This window comes from Ammodytes marinus (genome assembly GCF_949987685.1).
Source record: "Ammodytes marinus genome assembly, chromosome: 14".
Lineage (NCBI taxonomy): Eukaryota > Metazoa > Chordata > Actinopteri > Uranoscopiformes > Ammodytidae > Ammodytes > Ammodytes marinus.
The window spans coordinates 24,929,627-24,949,505 of NC_137218.1; the positions used below are offsets into that span (position 1 = coordinate 24,929,627).

Here is a 19,879-nt window from a genome sequence, read left to right on the forward strand (position 1 = left end):
TGAAAAAAGGCTAGTTTGTTCTGCTGGCTTGTAGTGGTGGTTGTGTGGTCTCGTGTCCTGTGCTCTGAGGTATACTTGGTAGGAAGTGAGAACACCCATATTTGTGAGGTGAGTTTTCTCGGCAGATAAGAGAGGTTGCTGGCGGAGGGAGGAGGAGGAGGGGGGGGGATGGGATGACGTGGAAGGTACTGTAAACGGAGACACACAGGGCTTTTGAGGGGGGGGGGGGGGATGTGGGTAGGCTCAGCACAAGGAACATGACCGAAGCCCGGGGAAGCCTTCAAAAAAGCGATAAATGTGGAGTAGGACAAAAGAGGGGTTTTAAATAAAAAAAAACATATATAGGAGCTGGTTATGTATTGCCTCTTTTTGTAATCTTCTTTTTTTTTGCACTGGAGTAAAACTTGGCAGCTAGCATTTGAATTTGAATCGCTAATAGTCTAAACGTTGTATTTATTTATACATCTTTCTTTTTTTTTAAAGGGAATACAACTTAATTCAAGCATAGGCAGATCAATATTGAGCATGATTGTGCCCAATATGTCAATGAGTTCTAAAAATAAGGAAACTTTTGCTTTAGAGGGAAAGCCATTCCAATAACCAATGCTGCTGTTTTACTGAAGTAAGTCAAAACCAGTATTTTAGACAAAATTATTAAGTTTTACTTTATTATTGAAAAAAATAAGGTTGGTCCCTGAAAATAACTCTTGTGTTTTTTGTTTAGATTTGATTTCTGATTCCTCCAAGTACATTTGTCTTAATTATAAATCAGCGTGTTCACATGGAGGATGCTGCGCGATGAACTGATGAAGTACTGTAGCTACAGATTATACTAAATCGGAATGCTGAAATTGAGTGTTATTCCCCTTAATGGATAATAATTGTAAAAACTCTTTAATTGATAAGTGTTATTTTGAAATGGGTGGCCATATTGCCTTGGCTTTTTAGAGGAGGGTGGCATGGTCTAGGTCTATGTTGTCCATGCAGGCCAAAATAGCCTTCTGGTCCTCGCGTGGCGGGCGGCGGTACAGCAGAGCAGAGAAGCGAGTGTATGGGTCATGGAGGAGGAGGGGCCGTTTCTTCTTCTTGCGGAGGTAGAGAGCTTCTTCGGGCTGGAGTACCTGAGAGGTGTAGGCCTGCTGGGTCTGAGAGGTGGACACACCTGGGAGAGCGGTGAGATGAAAAGGTAAAGGTCAATGCTAACTCACAGTGGTATTGTTTCCTGTTCCATTGTTCCATCCTGGTCAGCAAACTGTCTGACCTGGGACTCCCCCCACTCACCTGCTCCTGGATTAAGGACTTCCTCACCAACCAACCCCAGACAGTCAAACTGGGACATCACCTGTCCTCCACCCGGACACTGAGCACGGCCTCCCCACAAGGGTGTGTGCTGAGCCCAAAGGATTATCGGATGCCCTTTCCCTTTCCTCAGAGACATTTACTCGTCTGGCTACCTCAGCCGAGGTAATCACAAGAGACAGTACCCATCCAGCACATCACCTGTTTGACTGCTACCCTCTATAGGCGCTACAGGCCCATCGGAACCAGAACAAACAGACTTAGAAACAACTTCTTTCCAAAAGTCATCATGGCACTGAACACAAGCGGGCACCGACACACACATACACACACAAGGACAATGTGCAATAAATTGTAAAACACTGTACATTTTATCTATCGATTCATTTTTTTTACGCGTACATTGCACTACTGACATGTACTATTTTAATGTTGTGTGTATACTTGGATGCAGCTACAATTTTGTTGTACACTGTGCAATGACAATAAAGGACTCTGATTCTGACCTGCTTTCTTTCTGGTTTTTGAGTTATTGTTGTTGATCATCATCTTCTTGGCTTTTCTAATACGTTGGTATCTCAGTGCATCAATCCTCTCAGACCCGGAAAGGGCACTAGGCGCACCTCGACGTTTTCTGGATAAAGAACAGAGAGAGAGGGGAAAACGGGTAACTCCAGACCAAACATATGTCAGTGAACTGTCTCTCTGCACTATGGAGTGCAACCAAACCAGAAACCCCAAACACAATCTCCAAACAGCACAGCTCGTGCTGAGCAAGAGGTGCAGCACATTTTCAAAGGATCAATGTGAGACAGCTAAAGAGCTGTACTGAAGTTTTTTGGAAAACAATATGATTCATTTAACTTAAAAAACAAAAATAAACTCATCATCAATCATGTTGATTTACTTACAGTTATGTGTGTGGTAAATTATGATCATGTTTTGCAAAATGAGTTCATAAATCCAGATGGTATATTGAATTGTGGCCATTTGAAATGCCATTGCCCTTTGAGGACATGGATATTTTGCTCAAATTGATCCAAACAACCTTTATCCATAAAGAAGCCAACTGTTACACAATCCCCCAAACCATCCATTTACCTCATGATTAGAACAGTGAGTAATGTTTTTCGAGAAGATACAACATTTAAAAAGACTTGCACCGTTGGTTTCATAGTGAAAATTCTCCACAAACAAGGAATATATGGAACGGAATTTGAGCAGGACTTTTTTCAATTGAGGATATTTGCAGATGACACAATTTTCTCATGAGTTGATTTTCAAATTAAAGTAAACCACTCTGAAAAGAACGGGTGCAAATGTTTCCTTGGTGTGTGGAATGTATATTTCTCAGCTGCTCATGGTTGCATCTCCAATTGATGGAGGCTCTATTGACTTGGCAGCTCATAGGTCTCTGCCACACACCCACACACGCCCACACACACACACACACACACACTTGGTTCTCTCGGACACAGAAAAACAATTAGCATTACAGAAAGGCCATCTTCCCACCGTGGCTGCAGAGAGAAACCGATGGTCGTTAGTAGAAGGGAAGAATCACAGCTGAGCAACAAAGCATCATCAATATGTATTCATAGACATGGATACTGTCTACAATGGGCTTCACCATGCTGACAGGGGGAGAGATGGCGGGAGGGGAAAATGACTACTTGGGAACAGTCACATAATGAAAAATAAGCCAAAGAAAAGCGAAGCACTAGGACAACAAAATGTAACAAGAATTTATCCATAGAATTGTTTCTTTTTTGGAAACGGAGGAGCAATATTTAGCGATAGCATGCATGGCAGTTTGCACATGGAACACGACTTTAAAGGGGAATACATTTAGAAGCACTTGGTTGGGCAGTTCACTCAAACATAAGGGGGTCCCTCAAGCCCCCTATGTGGCCCCCCCCCTCCTTCTGCCAGCCATTGACAAAATATTTGTTCCTTAGGATAAAAAAAGAAGTGCATAAGCTGTTTTGGCAGGACACTTGCATCACATGGCAGTAAGAACTGTTCTGCAGTCCAAACTTACAAGTGCACTTGTATACTGACAGTAAATGGTTTGATTCATGCTCTTACAGATGCTTCATACAGGGGATTAAGGCCATGTGTCCATCAGGTATGTGCTTCTATTAGGGCTTAAAAGCTGCTTGCGCCGGTTATGACTTCTGCTATCGTTTGTTGCTGTTACCTCTACTCTCTTGCTTTTTGGATTCAAGCTGGAATATGTTTGAACTCTTCCTGAAACTGGTGCGCTGAGAACTTTACACATGCTAAGCTTTCATCACTGCCAGGGACATGCAAAAGCATTTGGGCTTTATTGTTAATGCAAAAATAGGGCTGATGGCTCCCAGTGGACACACAGCTTAATGTGACGTCATAACGCCAATCTTACAAATATTTCTTGGATATTAGGTTCCAACATATTTTTCAATTGGTGTCATAAAATACAAGCATCTGTAATATATAAATGTGTCAAGCTTGAGGAGAATGCTAAGAAAGCTCTTTAGAAAGTGATCATCTGAACATGAAGAATGTCTATGTGGTTTTAAATCCACATAGACCACACTTTCATATATATACACAGTATGCAAGAGCTTCATAATCTAGATAAAACAAAGGGACACAAGGTACTAAAGTAAATTGGTGATCATACCGGTTGAGAACAGCATATTTGCTCTTTACATTTCAAAATACCTGGATGTAACTCCAGTTCTAAGACTACTACTATCTAATGGACTTTGCTATTGGCCGTGAGTGGTACAATGGCCTTTATCATTGGCATATTCCATTAGATAGGCTGGCCTGTCAGACTTCTACTTGGCTCATCTTCAGACCCATCACTCATACTCCTTGAGCAATAAATGGCTCACTCAAAGGTGCCTGTGTCTGACCAACTGTATGTTATGTACATGGTTTTCTCACAGACCAGATACAACCTTAAAAAGGTTACTGCCTTAGTATGGGCCCCTCAATGTAAGTTCAGTCTTGCAGTATGTGAGACAGGTGAGGGAGCCTGACAAAAAGGCCAGGCTAGATCTGCACCCTGAGCACCTATAAGAAATTGTATACAAAATTGTATTGGACAGAATTGAGCATTTCTTACCACTTTGCTTAACGGAATAAGAGGGATGGAGAAACATATTGAAGGCATTTTTTACTTTGCCTGGATTGACTGGCTTTGCGTTGTTTGGCCTTGACCATGCATTTTGTAGCAAAAGCCATTGCCAGGAGCTAAGCAGTTAGCAGAGCATTTGGTTCTTTCTTGGCTATTGAAAAAATGGCCGTTAATTGGATGTACATAACCCAGGCCTTCTTATCGGAGATAGCTGAGGTAGAAGGAAGTTCTAAGTCAAGTACGTGGGGGATATCTTCCAAGAAGGCTTTAAACTACTCTCGTGGGACCAGGCAGACATCAGCTTTGTTCATTCTTGACACTGTTGCATTAAATGCGTAGGCTCTGCAAGACACCTAACTTGGAGTTGAGTGTACTGATCTTTCTCACGGTGCCGTGGCAGAGCCTTGTGATGTTAAATCAATAGAGAAGACAGTAGAGGGCTGAGGTCGTACCAATTCCATCAACCTACAGTACACCATAAAAGCATATTATTAAATTACAGGAGACCTTTATAGTGGCTTGTCTCTGCATTGATATCTAAGGTTTGGCTGATGTCAATCCCACGACATATAAGACACAACTTTAGTGTGGTTTTATCTCTAGAGAAGCAGTTTCAATGGCTGAAATGTCTTGTCACCACTCAGTTAGCATATATTCTAATGTGGCCATGCAAAGATGTGTTCCTTTGCTTTTGCACAAAATCTTGATATGTATCATTTACCAATGTTGGATTTTTACCAAACTAATTTTAAGAACAGTGAATCAAGTAATACCTAATGCTTGAATATGTATAGATTGGTTTGTCTTACTTACGTTTGAATCTCAGATTTGTCGGTGGTGACGTATTGTTATTAACAGTTAAAACAATTGCATATGAATGTGGTTAGTTAGCATACCACTCAAGCATGAAATAATGTTGGCGATACATCTCTGACCTAAACTATTAGCTAAGACATGGCATATGCATATCAGTCAGAATGCATAATGTACTGAAGACTGCAGAACTTAAAAGGCATAGCTAATTTGAGAGAAAAAAAAAGGAAATAACCAAAATAAACTTCACGTGTTCACTGAAGGAAGGAACAAATCAAACAAAGACTCAAAGTCTTGTATTCCCCTTTAAAGGACGAGGTGATCAAAAAAGTCCCACCTGCTAACCCCCCCCTTTCAGACATGGATCCAACCCTTACCTATTGTGGTGTAGAGGACCTGGTCACAACAACGCTGCCCAGATAGCTGAGATCAATCAAAAACAAAGCAGGTAAGACTCCAGGAGCCATACACAACCACCATACTCCCCCTAATTCATAATGATGGAGACATTGCAGTACATGAGAAGCGGACAGGCCCTGTGACACACTTTGCTTAACAACCTTTCCTTGGTAGTCGGACCTGGGAGTGTCCTCGTGGCAATTACAGGGGTTGGGGAGAGGGAGGTTACAGAAAGGGGAGGGGGAATAGGGTATGAAAAAAAACAGAGAGGTTGGAAGGTAAAGGAGAATTGGTCATGGCCAGGTTACTAAGGCCGAAGATGGGCCGCAGGGCCTGCCAAGATGGACTCTTCTTATGGCATCCCTCCGCATGATAAAGGCATCTTCAAAGGCTTGGAGCTAGACATAACAATGGCTGTTTGTTTTGTCTAGGGAATCAGTTGGATGAATTTTATGGGATTCCTCCTGTTAAGGTGAAAGCAGGGAAACGCATGATACAAATGGAGAAACAGGGATCCTGTGGCGATGTCTGCAAATTCCCAGGCTTTTAGGGGCTCGTGCCGAAACTATTTCACAGTGCACTGGCAATTGTATTTTTCATCTGGATGGACTGTAGCCCCAAAAGTCTGAAATTAAATCTGTGAAGCAAATGCATTTCATTGTTAATTGAACTAATTATGCATATATACTGATGTATACTTTTCACTGGAAAATGAAATGTATTCCTGAAGGTGATCATTTGGGGACAATGCTTCACAGATTCAATGGGTGAATAGTTGTAACTTGATGTCTGACATGAAAAGCAGCATTGACCAAATTGAAACTAGAGAGAAAACTTCTCATAAATGGGTTCATCAAATGAATCATCAAAACAAAATGGTTTTCCTTCAACCATACAGTTTGCATTTTCATTTTCCACATACAAGTGTTACTTTATGAAAAAGCATTAACTGAACTTTAAACTTAATTGCCACAAAAATGATGGATATTAGAAAGCGCTTAATTACCAAAATGTCAGAGCAACCTCACACATCATAGCATTATGGATCGGGGCAGATGACTCAAATGGTATCCCTCTCTGCATGCCTATTGCACCTACCCTGAAGCTGACAACTGGGATGGAGAGGGCTCAGATGGAAGGATCTCCTCCTCAGTCCTCCTCTGAGATGGCATCTGCCCAAATATGTTGCTGCTTTCCATGGGGGGTGACGGGGACTGGGAGGCTGGGTAGCTGGTTGCAGTGGTGGCAAAGGCCATGTGGGTACGATAGCTGGGACTTGCTCTCCTGCTACCATGGCCTAGGGCAGGTGAGGAGGAGGGTGAAGATCTCCTGGAAAAGCTGGCTGTGGAAGGAGGGAGGAGGGTAATCTCAGACATCTGTGGGGGTCTAGGAGGTTGGACAATGCTGGGACGCGGCCGGGGACGAACTACAATCTCTGGGGAGCCCTCGTGAGAACTAAAGGGGCTTTGGGTGAGGGGTGAGAGTCGAGAGGGCTGGAGAACCACCTGATGCATGCCAGGATCCATCCTACGAGCCTGTCTGGGACTGAAACGAGGAGCGGTTTCAAACCATCGCGTGTCCAGGCTACTGAATGTGCTAGGAACAATATGGGCCATTGGATCGGTGTAAGGCAAAACCGGCACACCCATACCGTGGCTTGTGTGTCTTAGCTGCCCTAAATGTGCCTCTTGCATGGCTAAATGCTTGGCTGGGGAGCCACGAGGCTTGGCCCTGCTGGGAGACCTTCTCCTTGGGGCTTGCAGTGGCAGGACAGATGGGTAAGTAGGCATTGGAAGGGAGGAGGGCTGGAAAGCACTAAGGGGAAGAACATGAGGTGGAGGGGGATAGGGGGAGTCATGGCGGAGTTGCAAAGGGTGATGCGGTGGGAAAAGGAATTGGGGCCCTTCCAGACTGGCAAAGGTGAAATCCAATCCCTGCCAAAGCTCTGGTGAACGAGAGGAAGAGGCAAGTGTCAGAGGAAGTGGGAAACCAGAGACAGCATATTGTGGGAAATCACCCTCCCCCATGTCTCCAGGAATCATGGGGTGACCAAAAGGACCTTCAGCAAGGTATGGAGGGGAGGACATGACAGAGCTGAGAGGGCTGGTATCAGGCATGTAAAAAGGAGGTGGAGGATCATGATCTCCAGGGTGGCCTAGATAGCCATAGAAAGCCCTGTGGTGCAGAGCGCCTCGAATCTGCCCTGTGGCCTGGAGCCGACTGCTCTCCATGATGGTCATACCTTCGAAAGGCCTCTGGAAACGAGGGCTGTACGCCGGAGGTTGCAGGTAAGATTCCTGACTGGAGATGGGGGAAATCTGGTGAGTCCGAAGGGGGGCCATAACTGGTGGCAGAGGCCTGGGATCGTCATTCTCTTCATCCGACTGCCGGAATTCGGGATATAGGTCTGATTCTTCCACAAAGGGGAAGCCCTCAATTCGCCTGGGCTTAATAGACATTTCTGGGTCAGTGGGATCTATGGAAAATCGTCCATCTGGGCCTCGGCTGATGAGTTCGATGGGCGTAGTTGCTTCAGCTTCTTGCTTGGACATGGTGTACCTCTTGCTTGTTATTGCTCTTTTGGTCTTCATGTATAAAGACAGTTCCTCCCTTATCCCTGGACTTGGGGGTGGTTTCTTCCCCCGCTGGTCATGACTATCTTCAGATGATTCTGACGGGGATGCCTTTGAACGAATGCTCTCTGGGCTCACCTTCCCTGAAGATGTCCTGAGAATAAAACACAGAAGAAGTGGATATTAAGAACAGAAATCCAGTACTCTGCACAAAGAAAGGGAAAACTGGCGGTGCTGAATATGCTTTGAGCTACATTCATACAAAAATTACAACACACCTCGTTAATGATATTAAGGACTTATGCACCCCCTTGACAGAATTATGACCTCTACCTTAACACTTGTTTTATCACAAGTCATTAGAAAACAAAGTTGTACTGTACATTGTTTATAAGGTTATATACTTTTGGCAGAGCTAAGCATGGGAAAAGCGAAAAGTGAGGGGTAACATAGTGTAAATGCAGAGGTTTGGTGACACAAGACAATTGTTTTTTGGTCAAGTATTCAGGAAGTTAATCTCAAACAATAATTTCAGGCACAATTTAAGACAACAAAGGCTCCCACTGAAGCTATCTTAGCATTGTGTGATGGTGATAGTGATACATTTTCAATTGTTGTGACTGTTTCCTCCACATCTGATTTCATGTAAATAATATAATTAATATTGACACCAACTGTCAAAATGTTCTAAAACCTGATTGGTTCCTCAAAAATACATGACATCCCCCTCTCGAACCAAGTCCTATATACTACTAAAGCAGTGAGAAACAACAGAGTAAAGAAGACATACTGTATATCCTCCAAGTGGAATAAACAAAACTATTCAAACTTTTTTAGAAGCTGCTTTAGAAAATTGTTATGCAGCCTTTTAAAGGTGTTTATATATATATATACTTCCCCTAAAATTGAAGTTGACAGTGAGCAATACTGTCTTTTACTTTAAAAAATGCCAAGAAAATGTCATGGTAAACTTACACCCAGAGCTCTTTTGTGCTCTTAGTACAATGTGCACACAACTTGATGCAAAGGTGAATAGGTTGGGATGGATAGAACGTGAATTGTAAATGGATTATTAAGCATTTAAATTTTGGAATGAACAGTTTGCTCGCCCACTCAAGGGCCCAAGCGTATGCTTCCACTATAATGTCAAAAGAATGAAGAATGCCTTCGTTCTAGATTTGAGAAACATTGCAGCAAAAAGCTTGAAGTAGTTTTCATCAAAAATAAAGTAATGCCCTTTGGCACACAGGTGTACCTAGGTGGGAAGGGGAGGCTTTGATCCCACACCTAGAGAAGAGTGAGAATATTACCAGTCATAGCTTTGAGTGATACTGACTGTTGTACCAAAAACCTGTCAAAAAACAGCTCTATCTAAATCAAACCTATATGAGATGGCCCAATTGGGGCAAATGCTTTTGAGAATTATGGGTAGTGATACCGATATGGGTTTCAAAATGGCAGATGCTGATATACCGATATTTAGGGAACAGGTCAGCCGATAGACGATATATAATACCGATATCACTTTATTATTATATTTTTGCATTTGATAAAATAAAGTCATTTAATAATAACACATGAGAAAGAAAATTTCAATTAAATTAACAAATTAATATAACCTTCGATTGTTGAAATAGAAATCAAGGATAGAATACGAGGTAAATATTAGGGTTAAAAATGAAAGAAAAGCTACATAGTAGCCACACTGTCGAGCCTGCCCGCAGTGTCTCCACACATTATTTGTATTTTTTTTTAATCAGCCTTGTGAGCACAAATATTGGCTGATGCCGATTATCTCAAAAGGCCAATAATCGGACCGATTAATCGCCCGAAACGATTAATCGGTCTATCTCTTATGGGTGTTATCAATTCAATTCCAGAGATGACAGAGAGTTCTATACTTTTTATTTGAGTACATGATCAGTATGCAACACACTTTAGAATACATGGAATTCAACTCTGTTCCCCTTCAGCAAGATACTTTTGTTAACGATTGTATCATGTCTTCTTACAGGAAAAGTAAATGTACTCCATGATTTGTTTTGAAGGCACAATTACTTTATTTAGTAGTAAAATTAAACACATAACCACGCCTTGGTGGAATAACAAGATTGTGCTTATAATGAATAATGATCATGCTATAAATGCAGTATTTATAATGCAGCTGCTGATAATAATAATAATTTAAAAAATAAACACATAATAGCTTATTCCAGAATTGTTTCCAGAGTGCATTGCGTCTTAGATATGGTTTCTGTAAAACATCACATCTGCTTAATTGAGCCACAAACACAAATACTGAATTATCAAATAGCTTGTTGTCAGCAACTACAAGTATACAGTATACATATGATTTAACAGAGGCACTACATCCAAACAACTATGTTGTCTTCAGTGATACTGTCCAGCACTTTCTTTGTTCACATACAAAAATCAATTAATTTTTGTTCATTTCCATGAATTATTCTAGAAAACTAAACCTTCACTTGTTTTAAAACTTTCTTTTTAGCTTTCTTTATTTTCAAAAAAATTTGAAAATTTTTGTGAATTTGATGATAATATAGCATCTGTTAACTTTAAAACATGTGTCTTCAACCAAAAGGAATAGTGGCCAAAACAATAAAATACAGCCCGTAGGAATTTGGAATTTTCCTCTCATGTGCTTATGTCAAGAAATACTGCAGAGGCTCTGGCTGTATCATGAAAAAAGAAAAAGTAAGGCAACACAGCAATTACTTCCAAATAAGATCCAGTAATGAATACTTATGCTGTAAAAACACATGTCCTTAAGATTGACTTTATCCTTATACAGTTAGATAGAAAAACGACAGTACAGACAATGTTTTTCATAAGCTTATACATGTTATGAGCAGCAGTTGGCACTGAAGTTGCAATCTTTACTAGTTACAAATGCAGAGGATCATTTAAACACTTCATTCATTTAAAATACCAAGGTAGATTCATTGGTGGAGCGAAGCAAAAATTGTGACAGTGGTAAAATCTATCAATTTAGAAATGTCTAAAAAGACATTGGTTCAATATCACTTATTGTCACATACCTGTACAGCTCAAAACACATAAATACTCAAAGCATAAAAAGAGTGTTGTGCACAAATGTGTTAAAGACTGGAAACAGCCCCTCTCGACTTAACAAACCAACATGACATTTCCTGTTTTCTTATAAGCGTGGGTCATAGGAGCCTCCAGTCTTTAGGCTAAGCTAATCTAAGTGCTCCCTATAGCTTCATATTTAGCCTACTCACATCATCAAGAAAGATGATAAGCATATTCCACAAAATGCCAAACTTTTCCTTCAAATAATCCAGATGTAATGCTGTCAGGCATGAATGATCTGCTTGATTAACATACGAGGTATGGTAATGTAGAGTCCAGAAATGATTCAATTAAAGTGAAGACTACAGTATATTTCACATACTACTTCTGATGTCCTGAAAAAGGTTATAAGCAGATTGTTCATCTTTCCCTGTGTCCCTAGTCAGGGCAATACGCTTGGATCTTTCAGCAACATCTTCTGATGACGATGATGATCCTTCATATTGCATCAATGAAAGACAATGACCAGTATTGTTGTTGCCTTGTGTGGGGACTTTGGCCATAGGGCAATGCGGCAAGGTCAAGAGTCATGAGGAGCTGGGTTTGGGGGGTGTTTACAGTGTGCAAGAGCAGTGGGGACAGCGGTTTGGCACACTCACTGAGCACTGGATGGTTGGGCTCTGTACCTGCTCGCGTCCAGCCCTTCCCAGTAGGGTTCGACACTGGGAATGAGGCTAAGTGGACTCCTGTAGAAGTGGGGGAGATCACACAGTAAGAAGTGGGGAGACTATAAGGATGTAAACAAAAGGACCTGCTGTCAATGAGGGGTACAAGTTGCCTTTCAAAAGTATTCATACTAGGGGTGTAAATCGCTGCTTTCATCACGGTACGATATTACATCGATTCATTAGACAACGATATGATATTTGCCGATATCTAAAATCTGCTGTGATACGCAAGGCCGGATTATCCATATAAAGAATCGGGCGAGTGCCCTGGGGCACCAGCCAAATATAGCCATTAGGGGGGCACCAAATGATCAGGACAATGATTAGACCCTAAAATTTGTTTTGATATTTTATATCGGCCATATACTGGAAGAGACACAAACATGTACAAAATGAACCATTGTTAAGATTATTAATGAAACAAATCATTTATTATTTTGACTTGGGTGTAAGCAAAGTGCCCCCCCTCCCCCATCATGGACCAGTCCACAATGACACGGCGGCAGCGGCGCCAAATTTATGTAAACAAAAGCCGCGATTCAAATTGTTCCTTCAGTCGGAAGTTTTTTTTGCCAGCAAGAAATGGAGGAATAAGTTATAAAAGGTAAGGCTTATCGACCATTATTTCTATCTGATAATGTGTAGCTGTGGTGATTTTATAAGCCGATGTGACGCCACGAAGGTGTGGAGAGGTGCAAAGAGAGAGACACTAGGCTCAGTTGCGGCTCGAGAGTAGCCGAGTGCAGACGGGGGAGAGGAGTGAGCAAAAAGCCTGACTGTAACCTGACAGCTCCAAGTTGGCTCGACTCGCATGTGCCGTCGGAAGTATCGTCTTTATTGCGGATACAGTTCGTTTTCTAGTATTATTTTGAAGGCCTATTAGAAACATATTCGTAGAAGAGCTACACATACTACAACCGATTAGAAGCAGAATATGAAACCAATAGGAGTAAACACTTCAAAAGCAAGGGACATTTTCAAAACAAGAAACGAGATATATCCCCATTCCCCACACATCTTTATCTTTCTTGTTATTTTACGAGATAAGTCTACTTTTAAGTGATAAAACAATACTTTTCTATCCAAATAAAGGAGGTTTAGTATTTCTCCCTTTGTATAACAAATATGATAGGCCTAAAGAAAGTTAAAGTAGGTTAAATTTCAAAACAGAGTCATTTCAGTAATAAGAATGTAACATTGATGAAGTGTATGTAGGCCTATTAAAAGATCCCTTTTTTTAGAGATGAACATGATGAACTTTATTATGCAGATGTCTAACATTTAACATAGCCTACAATTCCCAGAGACCATTTACAGTAGATCAATGTCAATTAGACTATGATTTAATCTTAACTCTAGGTTGTCTTCACTTTTAAATCAATCTATACAGGAGAGTTGAACCTGCATGCTAATTATTGTTTTTGTATGCCCTAAGGTCATTTATTATGAAAATATTTATATTTATCATGACGTGTTGCATGGTGATGGGTGTTGCATTCTGATTTGAGCATCAGTTCAAGGCTAGTATGAGACTCCTGTCAGTGTCAAGATGTTTGGTTGGATCTAAATGTTTCTGTAGTAGTCTATGTGTGGTGAGTCTGTACTTGTCTTTAGCTACACGTTCTTGTAAATCTGTGGCCTTAATGCCATAGTAAATTTGAAAATGTTGTGTAAAGTTGAAGGACAGGGGCATTTCATATGAAGTCACCCTGGGGCACCCTAAGGGGTTAATCCGGGCCTGGCGATACGATTTCGATTTGATTCGATTCGATTCAGGGGCCTGCGATCGATATGAGATGATATTATATGCCCATTTAACACAAGATGGCCTATCTAGTTATCTAAAAATACATGTTGATAATATAATAGCCTTCTTAATTGTTTGTATAATTTTCATCCATTTTTATTCATTATGAACACTAAAGATATTGAAATTAACTTTACTCCTCTTGCCGAAAAGGGGAATCGACGTCGGGGGGAGGGAGATAGCTGACGTATACCTCCGAGGCAAAATGAGGGAAAACGGGCGGAGAGCTGTCACTCAAGAGATTGCGCCAATACATAAATAAAATAAAAGCATATACAACATCGATTTGCATCGATGTTTGGACGTTGCATCGATGCAGTTGGATCGTTCGCAAATCAATCGACGGATCGATCTACATCGATGGATCGTTACACCCCTAATTCATACCACTTGAACTTTTCCACACTTTGTCACGTTACAACCACACACGTACAGTAAATGTATTTTATTGGGATTTTATGTGATAGACCAACACAAAGTGGCACATAATTTTGAAGTGGAATGAACATGATACAGGGTTTCTGTTCACAGCCGCTCTCCATCCAATCTGACTGAGCTTGAGCTATGTTGCAAAGAAGAATGGGCAATAATGTCAGTCTGTAGATGTGCAAAGCTAGTAGAGACATACCCCAAAAGACTTGCAGCTGTAATTGCAGCGAAAGGTGGTTCTACAAAGTATTGACTCAGGGGGGCTGAACACTTTTGCACACCACACTTTTCAATTTTCAATTTATAAAAAAAATTGAAAACCATGCATCTTTATTCCACTTCACAATTATGCGCCACTTGGTGTTGGTTTATCAAATAAAATCCCAATCAAATACATTTACGTGTGTGGTTGTAACGTGACAAAGTGTGGAAAAGTTCAAGGCGTATGAATACTTTTGCAAGCCACTGTACCCCTCATTTGTTTGAAAAAGCAAAATAAAAATCAAGAGAAAATCATTCGAAAAAGACACAAAATGGTAGGCAAAGAAAATCTGAGAAAAAACTAGGGGAAAAAAGAAAGCCTATTGTGGAGCAACAATAAAGAGATAAAGACAAGACACTAAAGATTTGACCAATTTATATTGAGACAATTATCTATTTATTCTTTTAATGATATTTCCATATCTTAGTTTCTCCCACTTAAAGCCACTACGAGTAACATTTCAATCTGTTAAACAGCCTCTGATAATCATAAATTACCTTTAACAGCAAATGAGACCAGCAGTGCAAAGAAAGACGTTTTTATATAGTTTTTATTACTGCATTTGGTCTGGTCGCACACCCAGTCCGATTTTCGGTTTGCGCATGCAGGCTCTATGGTCACATATTCGTATTGGTCGGAGATTTCAGTGTAGCGCAGTAACGCGATTTGAGAAGCCTACCCCTCCAGGTGAGGGAAGGGGAGCGGGAGCCTAGTTTGAGACAGTTATTTGTCGTCATAATGACTGATCACGGGGCTGAACCATCAAAGAAAAAAAAGAGAATGCAAGAAAAGCTAAAAGCTAAAAGGGAGAGTGATAGACGGGCGGGAGGAGGCGAGGGCGTTGCATGTCACGGGAGCGAACTAGACTGCAATGTTTACTCCTAAATGAATGAGCGGTAGGCTACTAAAACAAAGTTTACTTTGCTTCACCATCATTAGATGACCATTATTCATCTGAAATAGTCATTATTTACAACAACATAAACACATTACCTCATCGTGATCCATACAAACTACCGTCTCTCGCTCATTCGCTTTCTGTGAGGACACGTAATCTTTCAGCTCCGTGCGAGTGGTTAGTGAACCTGCATCAACTCATTGCAATCAGGTGTGTGTGGCACTGACTGGCATTAGTTGATGCAGAGTCTAACCACTCTCACGGAGCCGAAAAGAGTCTGTGCCCTCACACTTTCAACACATGGACATGCACTATATTGCGTCCTAATCACACGGCCGGCACGCGCTAGAAAACAGCTTTACGACAGCTAGCGTCGTAAAAATACAACCACTTTTGTCCAAAGGGGCCTCCAACTGACAAAGTTACTCGTAGTGGCTTTAAGACCCAAGAAGGTAGAAGAGGAGATATCAAGGAAACGCACATTGGGTGGATTTAGACATCCTTCCCAGTCATGTGAGGTGACATTACAACTGTGGCATCACTCTTTAGCATCTTGCTCCCCTTTGAGTTGTGAAATATTAGCCTAGGCATGTTGTCATACAATCAATACTTTGGCAGGAATCCACACATGCAAAATCTCCTACCCGGTTGGCCTGTGGCACTCAAACCCCAGTTGTATGAATACAACTGAAGACATCAATTCTGTATATTTACTTTGAAAGAAAAGTGTTCATCAATTCCTGACCAACTGACTGTAGTATCAACAAACATCCCTAAAACAGGAGTAAATATTGCATTTGTTGGGGGCTATTTCCAAGCATGGATTATGAGAGCTACTGAGCATTTGGTGCAGCATTGATGTTGTTTTAATAGTCTTTGGACAGCAATGGAGCTCCGTGACAAAGAGAAAAAAGATAAGTCAGGCTTTGGATCTTTTACCTGTTAGTGGATACATTCAGTGTTGGGTTGGGTCTTCATGGGATTTGTTGACAACAAGAAAAATAGACGATTACTGAAGTTACCTTTTGACACATGTGCTACAAGTTTACCAAGTTGATGAATCAGAAAAATATATCAAATATAGTAGATACATTTGTGGCGATATCAATAGCATCCAGTTTGCAGTTTTCTTTTTGAAAAGATTTCCTTCTTGGATGTATTTTCTAACGAAGGCCTTATTCTTCTGAACAAAGCAGTAGTCCTTTCTCATGACATTTTGTGACTTGACTAATAACAGTGTAACATAATGACGGACACTTTCTATTCAGTCATGCCAGTACCAGAGCTCTAGTCTGTGCATGCTGGCTCACTGGCATGGCTTACTAGAGCCACGATTAATGTTAGGACTTCCATCTATGAAGTCTCTAACCAAGCATTAACTAGCCATTTACTAAGCATTACATAAAAGTTAATTATTGTACCCTTATTGTAAAGTGTTACCAATGTTTTATCTGTTGCATAAAGCTTAGTATTTTCATATTTTGTCATAATGTAGGACTTTTTTAAGATGAAGAGATATTAGTAAGGCAAGATAAAGCTTCAAACCGCTCCGCTGTGTTCTGAAAAAAAAATGTACCATTTACTGATAACTGAACCAAAAAAAATCGTAATATGCATTTTTCCATCCGGAGCTGTTTTTTGTTTCCCTGTCTTGTCAACAGGTGTGTATACTGTTTAATAGAACAACATGAGGTGAAATAACAGGTGGTGTTGTGTTATGGTAATGTGTTTTCTGAGAGCTACAGGGAGCAACATGTACTCATTACACAATCTATACAACAGACTGAGCCTGTGGAGTACAGTTAGAGTGAAATTCAGCGTCTTTGCTTTATTATTGTTTTAATATTGAGCAAGGGTCAATTCTGCTTTCTAACATAGTGAGCGGCTTTCATTTCAATACATCATCCATTGTTAAATACATAAAAAATAAACAGTTTTTGTGTATTTTCTATCGCATGCAATGTTTGTCACTTTGCTACATCACAAACTGACACTTAAACAGGCTACAATGCTAACTCGCTGATGATATTTCGTTTTGGTGCAGGTGTCTTCCTCCTACAGTATAAATCTCCCGAAACATTTGGCATTTTTTCAACCCATGGTGCTGTTTCTGTGATCAGTACATCTTTTTTCCTTTGTACATTTTTCTATATATTGGATATATTTATAGCAATAATGTCACTCTGCATGCATGCAACTCACCTAAAAGCTATAGTGTGTAACGTCTGTGGCCCCAAAAGGATTTTTTAAATATTTACAACAACGCCGATGAGTGGTCATATACAGTATTCTGAAAAATACCTGGATTCCCTACAACATCTGGTACTGATTTTTATTGTGGAAATCAGCCTGCTTTTTTTTGGCAATTCTCACCCACAATCCACTGCACAGCGGAAGGTACGTCACATCCTCCGAGTGAAAAAACAAAAACCCAATTGTAGCATTCTGCATTTCAGCTACATAATCTTTATGATCAGCTGTAGTATGTTGAATAGTCAAAATAAAGCGTATGGGATTTGGAATGCAGGATATGTTTTTTTGTAGAGGACTGTGCAGTGTAGCAGTAAAACAGTGTTGTGCATGGTGGAGGAGTTACTTACGGAGTTTCCATGCTTTTCCTACAGTGCGTTATGGAAAGCGGCGGGTCTGGAAGATAGGAGAGAGACACAAACATACCATTGCTGCAATTTAAGATCAGTTTGAAACCACATATGTAGCTTTATTTTTTTAAGTATGTTTTTATGAGAATTAGTGCACTATCTCTCTTATTTGAAAACTATTCAAACAAATGATTAGTAAAAAAACATAAACTGTATATACACATATATATATATATATATATATATATATATATATATATATATGCTGATCCGCCCCTTTCATAGCCTTCAGCAGAGAGCAAACACTAGTGTAAGATGCAGCGGTAATGCATGCAAGGTCAACAGGACGAGGAGAATGAGCTGTTTTCAAATGCGGTGATAAAGTCAATTTTCAGAAGCCTCAAAGTGGGAAAGTGTCTTTTTGGTATTCATGATAAACAACACCGATCCAAGAAATTAGCATAAAAGGTTTATAAAAAAAAAACTTTATTCCCCAAGGATGTTAGTGGAGCTGCTGCTGCCAAGGCCAGAGCCACAGGATAACAGTAAGATGCAGAAAACACTTGCAAAGGACTAAAACCATCAAATCAAACGAGCCTTGCTTTCTCTAGTGTCATTAAGACACTTTTTAGCTCATGTTCTGAGACAAACAATTAAATTGATGTTTCCTGTTTGAGCATGCAGTTAAAGCTGAGAGGATATGAGTGATAAATCAGCACGGGGCTACAGTTTAAGTACAAGTTAGGTCGTATGTATGGTGAATGTGTCAAACTTAAAGGTGGAGTCAATGCTTCTGGGGAAGGCTTGTTGTCAAAATCACATTTTCGTCAAAATCAGTGAAAATCTCCTCCAGATCTGCTTCCTATCCGTACTGTGTATGCGCTGAAAGGAAATCTCTAAATGTGCATGTTGCTTGCACCAAGCTCCTTTGTTTACACACCGGTTCACAGAAACTTAACCCTTGACAAAACGTTAATATCAGAACAAGCATTCTCCAGAAGCGCTGACTCCACCTTTACTGTTTTCCCTATATGTATTCAAAACTAAAACAGAGTGAACAAAAAAACATGCAGCTAATGTTAAAGACGCCATGAGATGCCTTAAGTGCCAAATGCTACAGCACAACTTGAAGGAGGCTTCATCGTATTTATTTGCTGTGTTTTCAAGTTTAGGTGTAGTGGTTAGAGCGATGCCATGAGGCTCCGGGTTTCATATCCAGGTTGTTCTCTGCATGTCATCCCCCTCTCTGCAACATTACATCTCTGTCTCTCCAAGAACTGTCTTATAAAGCAAAAAGTGCCCCCAAAAGTATCTTTAAAAATAGTTGAATAGTGCAATAGCGATAGTGATCAAGGACCAGGACTTTCCCCTCACCTTTTTTCCTCTTGAGCTTGCGGCGGCGCTGCTTGTTGACGAAGCAGGCGGCCATGGTGCTGAAGAGGACAGCTGCAGCCAGGAAACAGATGGTGGCCACGATGCCCGCCACCACCGGCCGCGCCAACCCACGGTCCTCCACCAGCTCAGGGGGAGGAAAGAAGTCTGGGAGGGGGCAACATATGGATGTTAGAAGAGAGGGATAAGACAGTGTGCTCCTGGAGATACGTAGGCACAGAGGTACATGGAGGAAATGACAGATTAAAGGTGACACACTGCAGGTGAATAGAGTCAACTGTTAACCTTTTAGGTATTGTCATGAAACTGCCTGTCAGAGTTAAATCTTTATTTCATCCTAGTGTCCAAAGTTTTTTTACAGAACAGCTTTTGACCTTTTTTTTACACATAAATTAAAAAAATAATATGTAAAGTTCTTTAAAACGCATTCTCAGCATGTTTTTAAAAATAAATTGTATCATTAATCGGACAATTAACAACATAGCGACACATCCTTCT

The 19,879-nt window shown here is 40.6% G+C and overlaps 1 protein-coding gene across 1 annotated transcript in view; it reads right to left on the bottom strand.

Moving 5' to 3' along the window:
• Positions 1-944: 944 nt before the first annotated feature.
• The window catches only part of LOC307261142 (protein turtle homolog B-like), a gene marked incomplete at both ends in the record, with an annotated part of 124,096 nt that continues 105,161 nt past the window's right edge, over positions 945-19,879 (bottom strand). The window contains 6 exons of the mRNA XM_080041605.1: positions 945-1,162; positions 1,806-1,933; positions 6,737-8,365; positions 11,925-12,011; positions 17,990-18,035; positions 19,364-19,528. Of these exons, the coding sequence (XP_079897731.1) occupies positions 945-1,162; positions 1,806-1,933; positions 6,737-8,365; positions 11,925-12,011; positions 17,990-18,035; positions 19,364-19,528 (2,273 nt within the window). The remainder of the gene's footprint in view (positions 1,163-1,805; positions 1,934-6,736; positions 8,366-11,924; positions 12,012-17,989; positions 18,036-19,363; positions 19,529-19,879) is intronic.